Here is a 15,671-nt window from a genome sequence, read left to right on the forward strand (position 1 = left end):
TGATGTGTATTGGTGTGTTTTGCGCTGGGTAGACACCACTTTATGTACAAAGTGCTGCCTTTGGCTCTCATCAACACTCAAAGCATGTACCAACGTGTGCTAACCGTTGTGGTGGAGGTTTTATATGAAATGCACCTCCCTTGTTTCCTTACCTGTGTTATTGTTTCCTAGTGGTTAGTATTATGCTATCTGCCCTTGTGGGCTGTTATAAGTCTAGCCAAATTTCCCAACCTAAAGGGAAGATTCAAACACTGTATCTTGTGTCTGTGAGGTAAACATCTTAACCAGTATGTCAATCCCCAAGCACCCATGCCAGTCCCTACCCTAAAATGTTTATGTGAGTTTTGAACACACAGTCACACAGCTTCCCACACTACTGTTCTGGTGATTAGCCAGATGAGCTGCTCTATATAAACTGTTGAAAGATTCCCTGGTAGCCTCCCTGGTATACTGTATATATGTTGCCATGATTTCATTTCATGGTGATCTCCATCAACTGGAAGAGAAATTTTTATTTCTGAAGCAAAGGATTGTCTTTACTGGGGAAGAATTAGATACTCTTCACTGCCGTTAGTTCCCACCTACAGAGAGAGAAAGGAACTAGGAGGTCATGACCTTGGTAGTCAAATGAGTATGGAGGAAAGAGTAATAGCTTGGTGACTCCTGCATGGTGTACTTAATGGAAACCCTGATCTTCAAGATGCTTTACATGCCTTGAAATGTAGTTGTTTTAGTGCACTTTTCAGTTTCCGTGGGTGCCGAGTCACCATGTACAGAAGAATCTCCTTCTGATGTCAGACCTATGTTAATTTGCATTTGTTTAACCCATTGTGATGCTGACTTCAGTCTTTCCTTATCAGCTGCTTATGATTATATCCTCCCACTCCCCAAGCAGTTTTTTCCTGGTGTCCCATACCAGGAAGGTCTGCTGGCAGCTTGCTGAGGGATTTTTCCAAGCACCCCCCTCTAGAATGTCAACATTGGCATCAGGCTGGGTTGCTCTGGGTGTTGCCCCCCCCATGGGCCACTAGACAGAAACTCCTTTTCTGTTCTCTTGCTTCCTCAGCCCTAGCATCATCTCACTCTCTCTCCCTCCGCCTCTCTGAGTTCTGATCTTCACCAGAGCTCTACTTGAGAACTACTGAGAGTGCCCCCCTCCCAGGATAGGCACATTCATCCTTTCAGCCTCAGCATCAAGCACCCAAACCTTTAAACTCAAGTCACCTGGGTTGTAGTCGGGGCATTAGCCATCTATGCCATAGGTGTGGCCTTTGTTTTGCATTAAAATGGCAGGTAATCCCCGTCAGCATTTGAGCCTTCGCTTCCTGCAGCCAAACCTCAGAGATTTTGATGGTAAATGAGTCAGTGATAAAGTAGGGAAGCTTATATCGGTTCTTCCTTAGGTTATAGGAGTTGGCCTCTTCATCAACAGAAGGGGATCCATATACATCAGCTAATGACGAGCAGCAGTTCTTGCTCCGAAGGCTAAGAATACAGAGAGTAGGTCAAAGCTGCTCAACCTCAGTTCACAATATGCTACCCAAAGAATGTTAGTATGTGCTTATGACCCCTGTTGTACATAGAAGAATTTCAGGTTTGGCAACAGACCATAGACAGATGTATTATACTTAAACAATTTGCATCATGAGAGAGGTGAAGGTGAACGTGTTGATTGTTTCAGAATCTTGGATACTAGTACTGGTTCAGGAGTTTCAGTTAGTCACACCATGGATTTGCTTCCTTCTCCCCTCCACTTTTACTATGAAGTCACCCCACCACTGGGGCATACTGGTGTTAAGAATTACCCTTTTTTGTAATAGCATACAGATGCTTGCTGGTGTTAACAATGAATGAGTGTTTATTTCTTCACACCCTGCCGTTTCTGTCATTCTGTAAAAAAAAAGTTCCTTTGAGATTTTCCACAGTGTTGCATTGTGTTAGAGTATTGTCTGCTTTGCATCATTCATTCATTCTTTAGAAATGTTGCATCCATCCATCCGCAATCTCTTATCCCATTTTTGCACATGGGGTTGAGGTGTCACTTCAACAGTGACAGTCATCTAAAGCTAAGGTTTACACTGCTGGGTGACTAGCCATGCCGTGGCTGTCCTTCCATATCACACACTCACATGCACACTCTCACCTGTGGCCAATTTAGAGTGTTCAATCTACCTACTGCATGGCCGTGGGAGGAAACCCACGCAAACCTGTGGGCATGCAGACTCCACACAGATGGCATCCCATCCGAAAAACAAACTAGAGAATCTCTTGCCGTGAGGTGACAGTGCTACCTGCTACAGCAATGTGCCACCCTTTGAAATGCTACTGTTTCTTCAGTGATGATTTACTACTTGGTGACTGGATAGGTGGACTGATCAGCTGACAATTTTCAGCCATGACCTGAGCTTTGATGGCAGTAAAATTCAGCTTACAGAATAACACTCCATTTAAAGAAAACATAAACATAAATGATGGATTTACAAGAGCTTGCAAAAGCGTATGTTAATAAGCAGGATATTAAGTACAACATATACATAAAGGAGTCTAACTTAATTTAAAATATTTCACCAGGAATGAAGAGTTGTTAATTGTCTTGGTAGCAGTTCCAGTAATATTTTGCATGTAGCTGTTTGAGGGCTTCTTTAAAGCTTTTAATGCTTTCCTGATTTTTGATCACTGTAGGCAGGCAGTTCTATGTTGCTGGCCCCAGCTTATAGAAAGCTCTTTCTCCTAAATCAGTTTTGAATCATTTATGAGCAAGGCAGAAGTAGTTATCTTGTCTGCTCCCCAGTTCATATGTGATGTCCTGTATAGGAATTTTCCATTTCAAGCTTGCAGTGATAGAGGAATGGCCGAAGAAAACGACAGACTTTCTGCTGTTTGTATTCTGTGGTAATTATTTTCAGAGTGAATAACAAGAAGAAAGAGACTACTTTCTTATGGCCCCTGTTCTAGTTTAGGTATTAATATATTTTTGCAGTAGATAACTGGGCTCTTTGAATGAAGGTGCATAAGTCTGTAATGTAGTTTAAGTTGAGCTAGGACTTGAGTATTCATCTCTCTGTGTGTTGGATAGGAGATGAAATGAGAAGGAGACCTAGTTATCTCTTTTCATAACATTAGGAATTGTGTCTGTTAAAAGTATGGGAAGGATAGAGGGTAACTTTTTAGAAATAGAAAAGACCTTGATATTGTCAATTTTCTTGGGGTTAATGATAAGGTGAACCATTTGCATAGCTGAGTGAAGTCTTGTTGCAGGGCGGGACATGGTGGTGCAGTGGTTAACAGTGCCACTTCACAGCAAGAGGTTCTCTGATTCAATCCTTGGCTGGGGTGCCTTCTGTGCGGAGTCTGCATGTCCTCCCTGTGGTCGCGTGGGTTTCCTCCCACATCCCAAAGACATGCTGTATGTGGATTGGACACTCAAAATTGTCCCTAGGCGTGAGTGTGTGCGTGTGCCTTCTGTGGAAGTTTGGGCACCGTGCTGGCAACCCGAAACCGTAAAACTCCACTGCCAATCATGAGCAGACAGGTGGTCCGCTGTGGCGACCCCTAACCGGGAAAAAGCCGAAAGAAGTGAAGTCTTGTTGCAGATTGTTTTGCAAATCAGTATGACTAGTACTGGCTTGTAAACTATTTAAATTTTCTTTTACATTTGTTGACTGGGAAAGTCCGACTGGACACAGGTCCTTTATCAGCAAAGGCCCAGGAAGAAAAGCTCCAGTTACATCAGAGGTTAATAAAGCAAAATAAGACAAGGATTACATTTACACATTTAAGAACAGCGCATAACAAAATTAAGCAGTTGTTATTCAGTGATCTCAGTAGAAATAATCAGAATAATACAATATTATAGAGTATTCATAGTTATCATCATTTGGAAGTGGGAGAGGAGATGTGGAAGAAGAGTGAAACTAGAGAAGAGAGTTGAACAAGAATAAGAGAATTGTAAAGAATGACTATGAGGCAGGAACTTTGACTAGGGGTGAGACAGGATAGGATGGGGTAGGATTAGCCTGGGGTGTCACAGTGGCAAGCCCAGTTAGTTTGTAGGTGTGTTTTTAGAGATTTCTTGATGTGAGATAAGGATGTTGCAGCTGTTATGTTAGTGGGCAGTGTGTTCAAATTTTTAGCAATATAGTTAGAATAGAGGGAGGCCCCTGCAGAATTATTGGATTTAGCAACCTGAAGAAGAGGCTTTATGCTGGAGCATAGAACCCTAGTATTATTGTGAGAGTGTATTAGGTTTTGTAATGAAGGGTTTTTTCAGGGTGGTAGAGTATCTTATAAGTTAGTATGAGCTAGTTGTAGAGAAGGAGATGGGGGAGTTCAAGCCAGTTAAGTTGTTTAAGGGCTGAGCAATGGTGAGTTTTGTAAGAGCTGTTGGTGGCGAATTGTGCAATATTGTTATACCAGGTGTCAAGTTTGGATAAGTCTGACTTTCTGAGATTAGTGAGGATGGGAGGCATATAGAAGTGTAGCGATGAGATGGATTTGTGCTATTTTAGCTCTAGTACTATTTATGAGGAATGCTTTGTTTCTATATAGTCCCTCCAGTGTTTTGTGTACTTTCTTTATGGTGAGTGAGATGTGAGTATCAAACTTCATGTTGCAGTCAATTTCTACACCTAGGAGTTTGGTGTGTGTGACTGGGGAGATGATTGTTTTGTTGTTAGAAAGTATGGTAAAGGAGGGTGGAGGAGAAGAGGAGTGATTAGTAGGGCAGAACATGAAAAGATTGGTTTTCTTAGGGTTAAGTATTAATTGGGAGTTGGTAAGCCATTGTTCCATGGAAAGGAAGGAGGCTTGTGCTTGGACTTGTAGATCTTGGAGGGAAGGAGAAGAGCAGATTAGTGCTGAGTCATCCGCATATTGGATGACTGAGGGTTTTAGAGCAGAAGTATGGAGCTTATTAGTGAAGATAGAAAATAATAGAGGTCCAAGGATGGAGCCATGGGGAACTCTTAAATTGACAGGTAATAGTGGAGAGAGTTCTTGCTTCCATTGAACTGCTTGCTGCCTACCTTTTAGGTAACTTTGGAACCAGGACATGGTAGTGCTACTAAGATTTAGTTCAGAAAGAGAGTTAATCAGCTTGTGGTGGTTGACCATATCAAAAGCCTTGGAGAGGTCAAGAAAGATAGCGGTGACATAGTCACCGTTTTTTCTGTGGTTATTAACTGTGTGGGTGAATGACATAAGCACATTTGTGGTGCTGTGGTAGGGCCTGAAGCCATGTTGAGTATTTGTGAGTGCTGAGGTAGGCCATGAGTTGTAAGTGTCCACATCTTTCTAATGTTTTGGACAGAGGTGAGAGTATAGCTATGGGGTGATAGTTTGTTAACTCTTCAGAGTTAACCCCTTTGTGGAGAGGTATAATGTATGATATTTTCCAGATATCCGGAACTAAATTTTCAGATATTGAGCGGTTGATAACAATAGACACGAGATAAGCAAGGGGGATTAGCAGCTATTTTCAGGAATTCTGCTGGTAATTTGTCAGCAGCTAAGGTGGTAGGTTTTAGTTTTGTCAGTAGTTTCGTAATAAAGTCAGTAGAGACAAGTTGAAATGTTAAGCCATTGATGTCATTGTGGTACCTGGGTAGCTGGGTCAGGGGTGGACAGTCTTGTGCAAGAACAAGAATGGATTCAGTGAAGAATTTGTTAAAAGCTGTGGCAACAGAGGCAGTTATCGGTTATGGTTGGAGTTCCTGATTTTCCAGGATGGAGAATGTTATTAATAGCTGTCCAGAACTCTTGGGGGTTATTCTGGTATTTGCTTTGTTTATTATGGTAAAAGTTAATTTTGTCCAATTTAACATGTTTTTTTTTTGATTTGTTACAGAGTTGAAGATATACTTGCTTGTCTTTATGGGAACTGGTCTGGTGCCAGTGGGTCCAGGCCTTGTCTCTGTATTTCAGAAGACTTAGTCTCTCTACTCATCCAGGGGGCAAGATTGGATTTTACCCTGATGGTTCTGGGAGTGGCTTGGGAGTTTATGATGTCTTAAGAAATTAGAGTTGAAGTACTGTACAGCTTTATTATGGTTGAGGTTTCTAAGAGGAGACCAGTTACAAGTTTTTAGTGCATTAATAAAGGGAGCTTAGTTGAAGTTTTTCTTGTTTCTTATTGTTTGGTAAATTGTGGGCTTTTCTTATTACAAAAGTTGGAAAGTGGTCGCTTAGACTATCAGGGAGGCATCCATATTGACTGATTAATGATGGCTTGTTTGTCAGAATCCAGTCAAGTATTGACTGTCTTTTGGTAGATTTGTCAATTCTAGTGGGATATTGAATGAGTTGGGAAAAGCCACAGAGGTCGGTGAAGTTGGTGGGGGAGTTGAGAGTTGCAGGTTAGCCAGTCAATGTTGAAGTCCCCCAAGAAGATAGTTTCATGCTGGAGGCTCTCAGATGCCCAGTGATTTAGGGTCTCCAGTATGAGTGTTGTTCCCAGGCAGTATATAACATCCGATTATAATGATGCTTTTCTTGAGGTGAAAAATTAACTTAGCTGTTATGATGTCTGTATTGGTTAAATTTGGTATGTCTATATCTAGGTTTTCTAAGTTTAGTTGCTTTTGAAATAGTATAGCTACACCTCCTCCTTTCTTGGATGTACAATCATTTCGTATGAAATTATAGCCAAGTGGTAGAATGTCATTATTGGATGTGGTGGGTTTAAGCCAGGTTTCAGTGAGTAATACTATGTCGGGAGAATAAAGGGAAATATTTGTGTGAAGGTCATGGACTTTATTATTAATGCTTCTAACATTTGTGTTTAGTATAAAGAGGTCATTGGGTTTTCTAGGAAGTTGGAATGAGTTAAGAGATGGATTTTGATTAGTTAGTTGGGTGCTGTTATTAGATGGGCCTGGATTAGGGTGGCTGTCTCCACTTAGAGAGAGTCTGGTAGCGGTGTCTATTTTGGCTTTGATAAGATAAGTTATATACTTGTCATATTTGGTGGATAGATTATTGTAATGGTCAGAAGGCAGAGGTGAGTTTAATAGTATAGAGTTGACTATTGGTGTAGAGCAATGGTTGCCCATGTTAGTAATGACCAGGTCAAGGATATTACTACCTCTATTGGGGGTAAAAATGAGCTGGTCCAGGGCATTGGAATTAATGAAGTCCAGGAAATGTTGGGCAAGTGTACTGGTGCATGAGTAGTTTTCCCAGTTAATGAAGGGATAGTTGAAGTTGCCCAGTATGAGAGTGTTAGGTTGGACCTTAATATACTCCAGGGTGCTTAGGAACATGGAGTGTGAGTCTTGGGATATGGTTGGGGACCTATAGCAGGCTGTGACCTGAACCGCTGTCTTACCCAATGTTAGCTGCACCCGAAGTAGCTCAGATGTGTTATGTTGGGCTACCTGTCTGGAGGTGTGCACATCCTTTATGGATATGGAAACACCACCACCTTTGGAGCTTTGGTCCAGGTTCTGCGGCCGAATGTTGTGGAATGAATTATAGTCTGGTAGTGCAGGGGTGCTTTCTGCTGCCTTGAACCATGTCTCTGTTACGGCTGGCTATTGCTGGGGTAGTGGCATTTGGGGAGTGGGGAGATAGGCAGAAATTCAGGAGTTGCTTCATTTTGGGAGGGTTGGGTAGAAAAGAAACTGGGAGTGGAGTGAGTGGCAGATGCTTTGTTGGCTAGCTAGAGCATCAGGTAGACCACATATGGCTTTGATTTTCCTCTGCACATTTTATATGCTCAGAGTTGGTAATGCGATCATTATTCTTGTAAATCTTTACAACATTATCAAGTGATAAGCTTGCACTTTTCTCACTGGAATTCATATTTACTCCACTGCATTGTATTAGTGATCTGTTTGATCTAGTATTCTTTTTTTAAGTTGATACATGCCCCCACTCTTGAGTAATAATGTGTTTTCTTTTGTCCATAGGTCAACCTGCAGACCCTGGACTGGTGAGAATATTGTGTGGTCACCATAACTGGATAGCAGTAGCATTTGCACAATTTGTTGTTTGTTACAGGTATGATTTTCATTAATTTCTAATTGATCTGTCTTGACATTACTGTTTCCTTCCAAGTTATTAAAACCAGCATAGAGACCAATGTGATCTAAAAAAAAAACTGTGAATAACATGGCCTAGGAAAATAAAAAAAAATAAATTGCACTATAGTTTCTGATGGATTGTGTAACTATATAGCTAATTATCACTGTTACTTTGCTTTTTCTTTATTTTTTTTCTGTGACTTCTAGTATGACATGGGCATTGCATTTATTCCTCATTTTATGTTATTGCCATAAATTTATTTATTTATTATTTATTTATTTATTGATTGACATTTGTTGACCGGGTTAGTCCAACTGGGATTTTGTCCCATTTTCAGTGGAGACCCGAGGAGAAAAGCTCCAGATAGTACAATAAAAAACACTACAGTAGTATACAGGTATAGTAAACAATGGAAATAAAACTAGTCATATCAGGATAAATATGTATGATTCTAGGTAGGGCCTCTGCTTTTCCTTTAATATGTGCAGTGATATGTTAGTAGGGTTGCCTGTCTTTCATTTACTTTACTCAGCAGCTATGAACATTAGCTGTCTTTACCATGTACACAACCTTATCTGGTGAAGTGTAAGCATTTGTATCTGGTGTGAAAACCTAATTGCATGCTATTGCCTAGTAAAAATCATGACCGCATTTATGTCATTCTGAAATTTGATTATGTTCAAAGCCATACCTCTCAATTGTCCAGATTTTTGCAGAATATCCGGTCATTATAAAATCACAATTAAATTGTCTTATATGTGTATATATTTTTAATTTCAAAATAGAATCAACATGTGATTTTTATTTAATTATGTTTTCCAGTATTTTTTCAGTTTGACCAAGTATTTATGGTTTGGATTTTCTCTGTTACTGGGCATCAGCTGTGACTTGCAGTATCCTCAAGATAGGAGAACATGGATCACAGACTTTGTGTCGTGGCAGGGCTATCCACTTGACAGTGTAAGGTATGGCACTAGATAATTCGGTAATCTTGACTAATGTCGCCAAAATGGGCATGGGTAGTTACCAGTGATGATTGGATTGAGGACCCAGCCTACACTGACCTATGCCAGAGACCTATGCTAATGGTGGGAGGGGTACATGTGCCCATATTGGCCAGTGTGTGCCAGCCATAAAGCCCAGCAGCTGTGGGTGTCAATAAGCTACTGCCAAGCTGGTGTCTAATTGCTCAGCCAGTGAGAAAAGTGCAAGCTTATCACTTGATACTTGGGATAGCTGTGAAAGCTGGACATAAAAAACAGTCAACCTGCCAAATATGAACGGAGAATTAATGTAGGTTCACTGACAGGACACAGCTTGGAAGTGGATGACATGATAATACGAGGAGGATGGACATCCTGTATATTCAAGAGACAAGATGCAAGGGCAGTGCAGTGATGCCACTTGGCTTGGGATCCAGAGTCTACCACTCAGGAAGAGGACAGGCTAGAAGTGGTGTGGGAATTGTGCTGAGAGAGAGGCTTCAGAAGGCAGTGAGGGATATCATCAGAATTAGTGACAGACTCATGGCAATCAAACTCCAGTAGAATGATAGGGCAGTATTCACAATCTCAGTGTATGACCCACAGCAGGGTTGTGATAGTGAGGAAAAGAATAAATTCAGACAGAAGTTGCTGGACCTACTAGATATAGTAGGACCATATGAATTGATGTTGATAATGGGAGACCTGAATGCTCATATTGGGACAGACAGTACAGGATACCAAGACTGCCTGGGTCCACATGGGTGGGGCAAAAGGAATAAAGGAGAGGCCATTCTAGACTGCTGTCTGATTAATGGCTTGATAGTAGCCAACACATGGTTCAGAAACAAGAGTGGCCAGCATACAATTCCAATAGACTTTCTGCTAGTAAAGAAAGGGCACTGGGATGGAATCAGTGATTGCAAAGTCATTCACAGTGAAACAGTCAGCTCACAGTATAAACAACTAGTTGCCACAATCAGCTGCATGCAGTGGTCACAGAAGGCTCTAAGGTCATCAGGGACCAGGCTGAACACCTGGAAGTTAACTGGAGAGAACCTACAACAGTTCAAGGAATTACTTCAGGCTCTAGCACCCCAAAAAACATTGGTAGAATTAGTGCAGGCTGTGTACAATGACCCAGTGACTCAAATACAAACAGTGTTCAGTCTCACATAGGGGTTTCCATTGAGAGTGGGTGTGCACTAGCGTTCAGCTCTGAGCCTGCTGCTATTCATACTGGTGAAGGATTACATTAGAAACAGGTTTGAGGGAACAGATCAACATGCTGTATGCAGACAATGTGGCATTATAGACAGATTATGAGCAAGAACCTCAGCAAAGTAAGCATATGAAGGCATATGGGATAAAACTAAGCACAAATAATATAGTGGTAATGGCATCAAATTGGGGAAATTAGAAGAAGCTGAGAATTTAGATAGAAGGGAAGATAGTGGAACAGGTTAAGAGCTTTAAGTATCTGGGAGGAGTGGTTGATGAGAAGGGAAGTCTGAATGAAGAGGTCAAAGCTACAATCAGAGGGGCTGCAGCCAACTAGCATAGAGTCTCAGGTGTATGACAGAAGAATGCCAAAGAAGTTGAAATGTAAGGTGTACAAGACAGTGGTGTGACCAGTACTGCTGTATGGTACAGAAGCCTGGGCAGTAAAGGCATAATAGATGAGGAAGCTGGAAGTGATGGAAGTAAAGTGCCTGAGAAGGGTGGAATGATGCACACTGTGGGACAGACGAAGAAATGAGGACATGAGTAGAAGCCAAAGTAGCTCCAGTTGCAGAAAATATCAAAGGTAACAGAGTATGGTGGTTCACACAAAAGTGGAGAAAAACAGAAGACAATCTGGTGAAGAAGATTTGGGACAGTCAGGAAGAAGGTAAGAGGAAACTAAGATGTCCAGCAAAGAGGTGGATAGATTGTGCGAGAGAAGATCTGTGACAGTCTGGCATAAGTGTTGAAGAAGGCATTAAATTGAGAGAGATGATGACATTTAACTCAATACCCTGACCCCATGTAGAAAAAATGGGTAGAAGGGGCTAATAATGATGATGATTTTCTCTGTTAGTTATCGTCATCTCTGTGTGGTGTAAAACAGTTGTTTACTGTATGAAGTCTTTAAAAGAAAGGGAGTTTCTCTTTTCCAATATTTTATTTTTCTTGAAAATGCTAAAAGTCCCTAGGGTAGAGGATATTCTGGTGTTTTAATACACCCAGGAATTGGGATGTTAACCAGTATTAAAGATCTTGAAGTCATATACTTGTATTGCCATATTAGGTTCATAGGTAGGTACTAGGCTATCAGCCCTGGGGCCTGTATAAGCCTAGCCAAAACAGTTCCCTGGCTTTCGCCACCCAAGAAAATTATTTTCCTGTGCCCCTGTCAAGCAGTGCCTCAGAAGTTATCCCCGGGGTGAATTTTCTATTTCCCATCCAGTCATCGAGATTTTTCTTAGAGGGCCAATGAAGAGCTTTGCTTGACATGAATGTGTAGTTTGTTCCAGAGTATGTGAAGTCTCCGGGACAGGAATCTATCCCTCCAGCATATTCTGTTTATTGTGGTGACCAGGTTTAGATCCCTAGAGCGTGTGGTACGAAGAGATTGGGATTTCTTTAAGTGTAGCATGTCCAACAGCTCTGGGTTTGGCATAGCTTTGTATGTTAGGCAGAGATTGCCCCTCTGAGTAGGTGATATGTGACAGAGTAGAGCTGGAGTTTTTTTGAGACGGACTGCGTATGGCATCTGTTTGAGGTTGGTAATCCTCTTAGGTGATGAGGGATGAGTAGAGAGGAACAATGACCTCCATTTTTCTAGAGGAGAGAACCCTTTTGTGATGAGGTGTGCATGTAGAAGGATTTCCTGACTACTGTGGCGATGCGGTTATCAATGGAGAGACTACTGTGTCCACCTGTGTCCCGAGGTCTCATCACACTTTCAGTGTTTAGTGAGCTACTGCCTATGTGGTAGTTCATGCGTACTGAGTTTTTTCCAAAGGGGATTACAGTGCACTTCTTGGCATTGAGCATGAGGCCATGACTGACACCAAGCATCTGCCTCTGTGAGGCCCTTTTGTAGAATGTAGAAGTTGATTCTATTATGGCTCCCAGTTTGCAGTCATCTGCGAACTTCGTTAGCCAAAGACTTTCTGTGTTGGCCTACACTTCAGAGAAGTAGATGCCGAACAGGAGAGGACCCAGGACCGAACCCTGTGGTGCTCCACTTGTCACTGGTTTGAAGTCGGACTTGGAGTCGACTACTTTTACTGTGCCTTAAAGAATGATTGTATATCTTCCCAATTTTTATTGACTTTCTCACAATAATGAAATATATGTTAACAAAAGTTATTCATTTTTTTTCTTTACATTTCTAACATAAGACTTGATTTGTTTTCTATATTGTATTAGTTTTGGGGGTGTAATAAATATTCATTAAATATATTTCCATGTAAAAAAAATTCTAAGATAAAATAGTAAAGCTTAGTGATTTTAAAATAAAATCTGTCAATTTTATTACTATTGTCATTAGTTTCAATTTGATTTAAAATATTCCAGTATTTATAATTGAAACTTGTTTCTAATTCTAAAATCAATTTATATAGTTTAGAGTTTCTGTTGTTCCATATTCTCCTCTAATAATCATCTAATAGAAATCCAATAATTTAGGAAATTTATTTTTTTCTGTATCTGTCATTAAATGTGTTTTATAAATCATCTCCTTTATAATATATTAAAATCCAGGCTGTATGATCTAATTGACATGTATTCACTGTTCCGTCTTCAAGTAACATTCTATTTCCTTTTAGACTGTCTGACCAGAAGATTAAGTTATTACTTAACTCCCTTATTTTGTTATAACTTGAAGCTTTATATCAATCCTGGAGTATATGCTAATGGAAAAATGGAGAAGATCCATTTTTAATATGAGATTTTTAAATATGAAATTTTAACATGTTTTCAGTTTTCCATTAATATAATTAAATGTTGTTAATATATTTTTCCAAGTATTTTTCAGTACTTATTTTATTGCCTCTATGTCTGTAGTTTCCAGAATAGATCTCAGTTGAGTTTAATCATAAATCATGTAAAGTACATCTTTTCACTGAACTTCAACTGAATTGTAGGTTCATAGGTTAGTACTAGGCTAACTGCCCTTGCGAGACATTTTCAGCCTAGCCAATTATCTCTTGTGAGACTCAAACCCTGCACCTTGTGTTTGCAAGGCAAACATGTTAACCATTAGGCCACCCTACCTGTCTGCTAAAGTAAGATACCTTTACCAATGGCATTTATACAGGGTCTGGATGGAAGAGGTGATCTCTATTATCCCAGAATAGGAGCGAGTTGATTTTGTGTGTGTGTAGGCCAGGTGGAATTGGAAAATTTAGGAAGGGGTCAAACCAACCCCCCATGTGTTTGATTGAAGTGACATTTTCATTAGTGTTAAGATGATCAAGGATGTTTAGAGGCTTGAAGATTGATGTGAGCTTTTGCCTAGTGCCACAAAGCAGTTTTTGTTTTAGAAGGTTTTAATAGTAATTGTTTAGCATTGGCCCATTTCAGCCTGAAGTTTGAATTCAAGAGAAGAGACAGAATAGTTTGAGCAGAATAGGACCATGTCATCAGCATAAAGCAGGAGAGGAAGATAGGGAAGTCAAAATAAAGTTTGCTAATATACACAGAAAATAGAAGAAGTGGTGCCAGAATAGATCACTGATGGACATCTTTCTGCAGAGAGACTGAGGTAGAGGTTGATGGCATTAAATGAGAAGTGGTGGTTAGAGAGTTAGCTTTTAAACCAGGGCAGTATGTCATCACTAATGCCTATTTCAGTGAAATGGTCTAGAAGAACTGAGTGGTAAGCAATATCGAACACTTTGGTGAGGACAGTAAAAATGACTCCAGTAATTAGGCCTATGTCCATTCCAAGAAGAATGTTGTCACTGTGTGTGTGTAGGTAGCTGTGGTTGTACTGTGATCAGACCAAAGCCATGTTAATTTTGAGATAGAGATTGGTTGATTTTTTTTGTGTGTTACAAATAAATTAATTTTTCAAAAATCTTTTCTAAAGTACAGAAAATAGAAATAGGCTGACAGTCTGATGGACTGGAGGAACTGTGTTTCTTAGGGAGAGGTTTTACACATTAGGCTTACTATTAAGTGTAATATACAATTTGTAGATGTCTTTGTCTTTCATACAGCTAGCTTGATCTTCACATGCAAGTTTATTAGCTATTTATCCCATTCTATTATTAAATATGGAAATAAAAATGTTATCAAAATTTAAGAGAACTGTAGGTCTGTATGAAGTACACAATCCTGGATCTTTCCCTTGTTTTTTAACAGGTGATATTAATTAGTACTACCAAGAAGGTGAAATTCTGTTATTACTTTAAACTGACAAAACTGTCTTAATTAACTGTATTATACTTTGAGGGGATAGTTTATACAGTTTTGATATAATTCCATCTAATCCATGAGCTGTGTTTTTTTAAATTGCTTATTTTTTTCTTTAAATTCATTTATTATTACATTTTTATTAACTCCTTTCTTTGTTCTGTATTAAGTTTATTATCAGTATTGTCTTATAAAAAATTGCTGAAACTTCTTCATTTTTTCCATTGTCTGAGTTAAATTCATACAAAACTTCCTAAATATTTGTAGCATCTCTTCAGCTTTTTTTATTTTTTATTTTTTAGAATCAGGATTTAATATACTTTTTATTTGATTAGTTTATCTCTATTGACACGACTATGTAAAACTTTTGATGCCATAACATGAGTGAATTTTTTTCTAATGCAGTTTCAGTTTTTATGTGTTAAAATTACTTAGTATTCTTCTTTGAACTTCTTGTTATAAAGCTCTTATCTCCTTTTTAAACTTTTACGTTGGCTATAAGTAGTTTTTTTTTAACAAATTTTAAAACTATATCCCATTTCTTATATCTTTTGTTCACCAAGATTTATTTTCCACTTAAGTAGACCTTTAGGTAATCCTGTAAGATAATGTCATGTACTGCTCTATTTCCATTGTATTCCATGTATTCTTTAATTTCATTTTCTAAAGTCTTTAAAGTTCTTCTGCATTGTCAGCTGGTATTCTACTAAACAAATTAGATCTTCTAATGGTTATGTATAAATTAAAACAAGTACATTTATTTATTTTATTTATTTATTATTTAACATTTGTTGACCGGGAAAGTCTGACTAGGTTCCACAGATCCTGTTTTCAGCGGAGGCCCGGGGAGAAATACTCTAGATCACATTGTGATCAGGCAGAATGGTACACAATTATTTTATCAGTTTTATTTTGTAAGTCATTAGTAATATATATAATCTAGCATTTCTCCAAATGCATAAGAATAATGAGTGAAAAAAAAAGATTTTTTGCAAACTGCATTATAGCTTTTAAATCTAAATTCTCCTTCCATTTTTGAGAATCTTTACAGGAGCTGGAATTCTAGGTTCTTTTTGAGCACTAGTATCTTTTTTATCTAAAATGCAATTAAAACTGACCCTCCCCCAATTATTAGTATTAGTTCTAAATAATATATAACCATTTTTGATGCAATTGTCAGAAACAAATATGTTTAATATAGTATTTTTTTCTTCTTAAATTCTAAATTTATTAATTATAGTATACCTTTACTATCTGCAC

The 15,671-nt window shown here is 39.1% G+C and overlaps 1 protein-coding gene across 2 annotated transcripts in view; it reads left to right on the forward strand.

Moving 5' to 3' along the window:
* Positions 1-15,671, forward strand: part of LOC122805610 (BTB/POZ domain-containing protein KCTD3-like) — a 2,987,990-nt gene that overhangs the window by 1,607,881 nt on the left and 1,364,438 nt on the right. For both annotated transcript variants that reach the window (XM_044075857.1, XM_044075858.1), the window contains exon 5: positions 7,908-7,998. In XM_044075857.1, the coding sequence (XP_043931792.1) occupies positions 7,908-7,998 (91 nt within the window). The remainder of the gene's footprint in view (positions 1-7,907; positions 7,999-15,671) is intronic.

Source organism: Protopterus annectens, chromosome 6.part1, assembly GCF_019279795.1.
Source record: "Protopterus annectens isolate FY-2018-M chromosome 6.part1, PAN1.0, whole genome shotgun sequence".
Classification (NCBI taxonomy): domain Eukaryota; kingdom Metazoa; phylum Chordata; order Ceratodontiformes; family Protopteridae; genus Protopterus; species Protopterus annectens.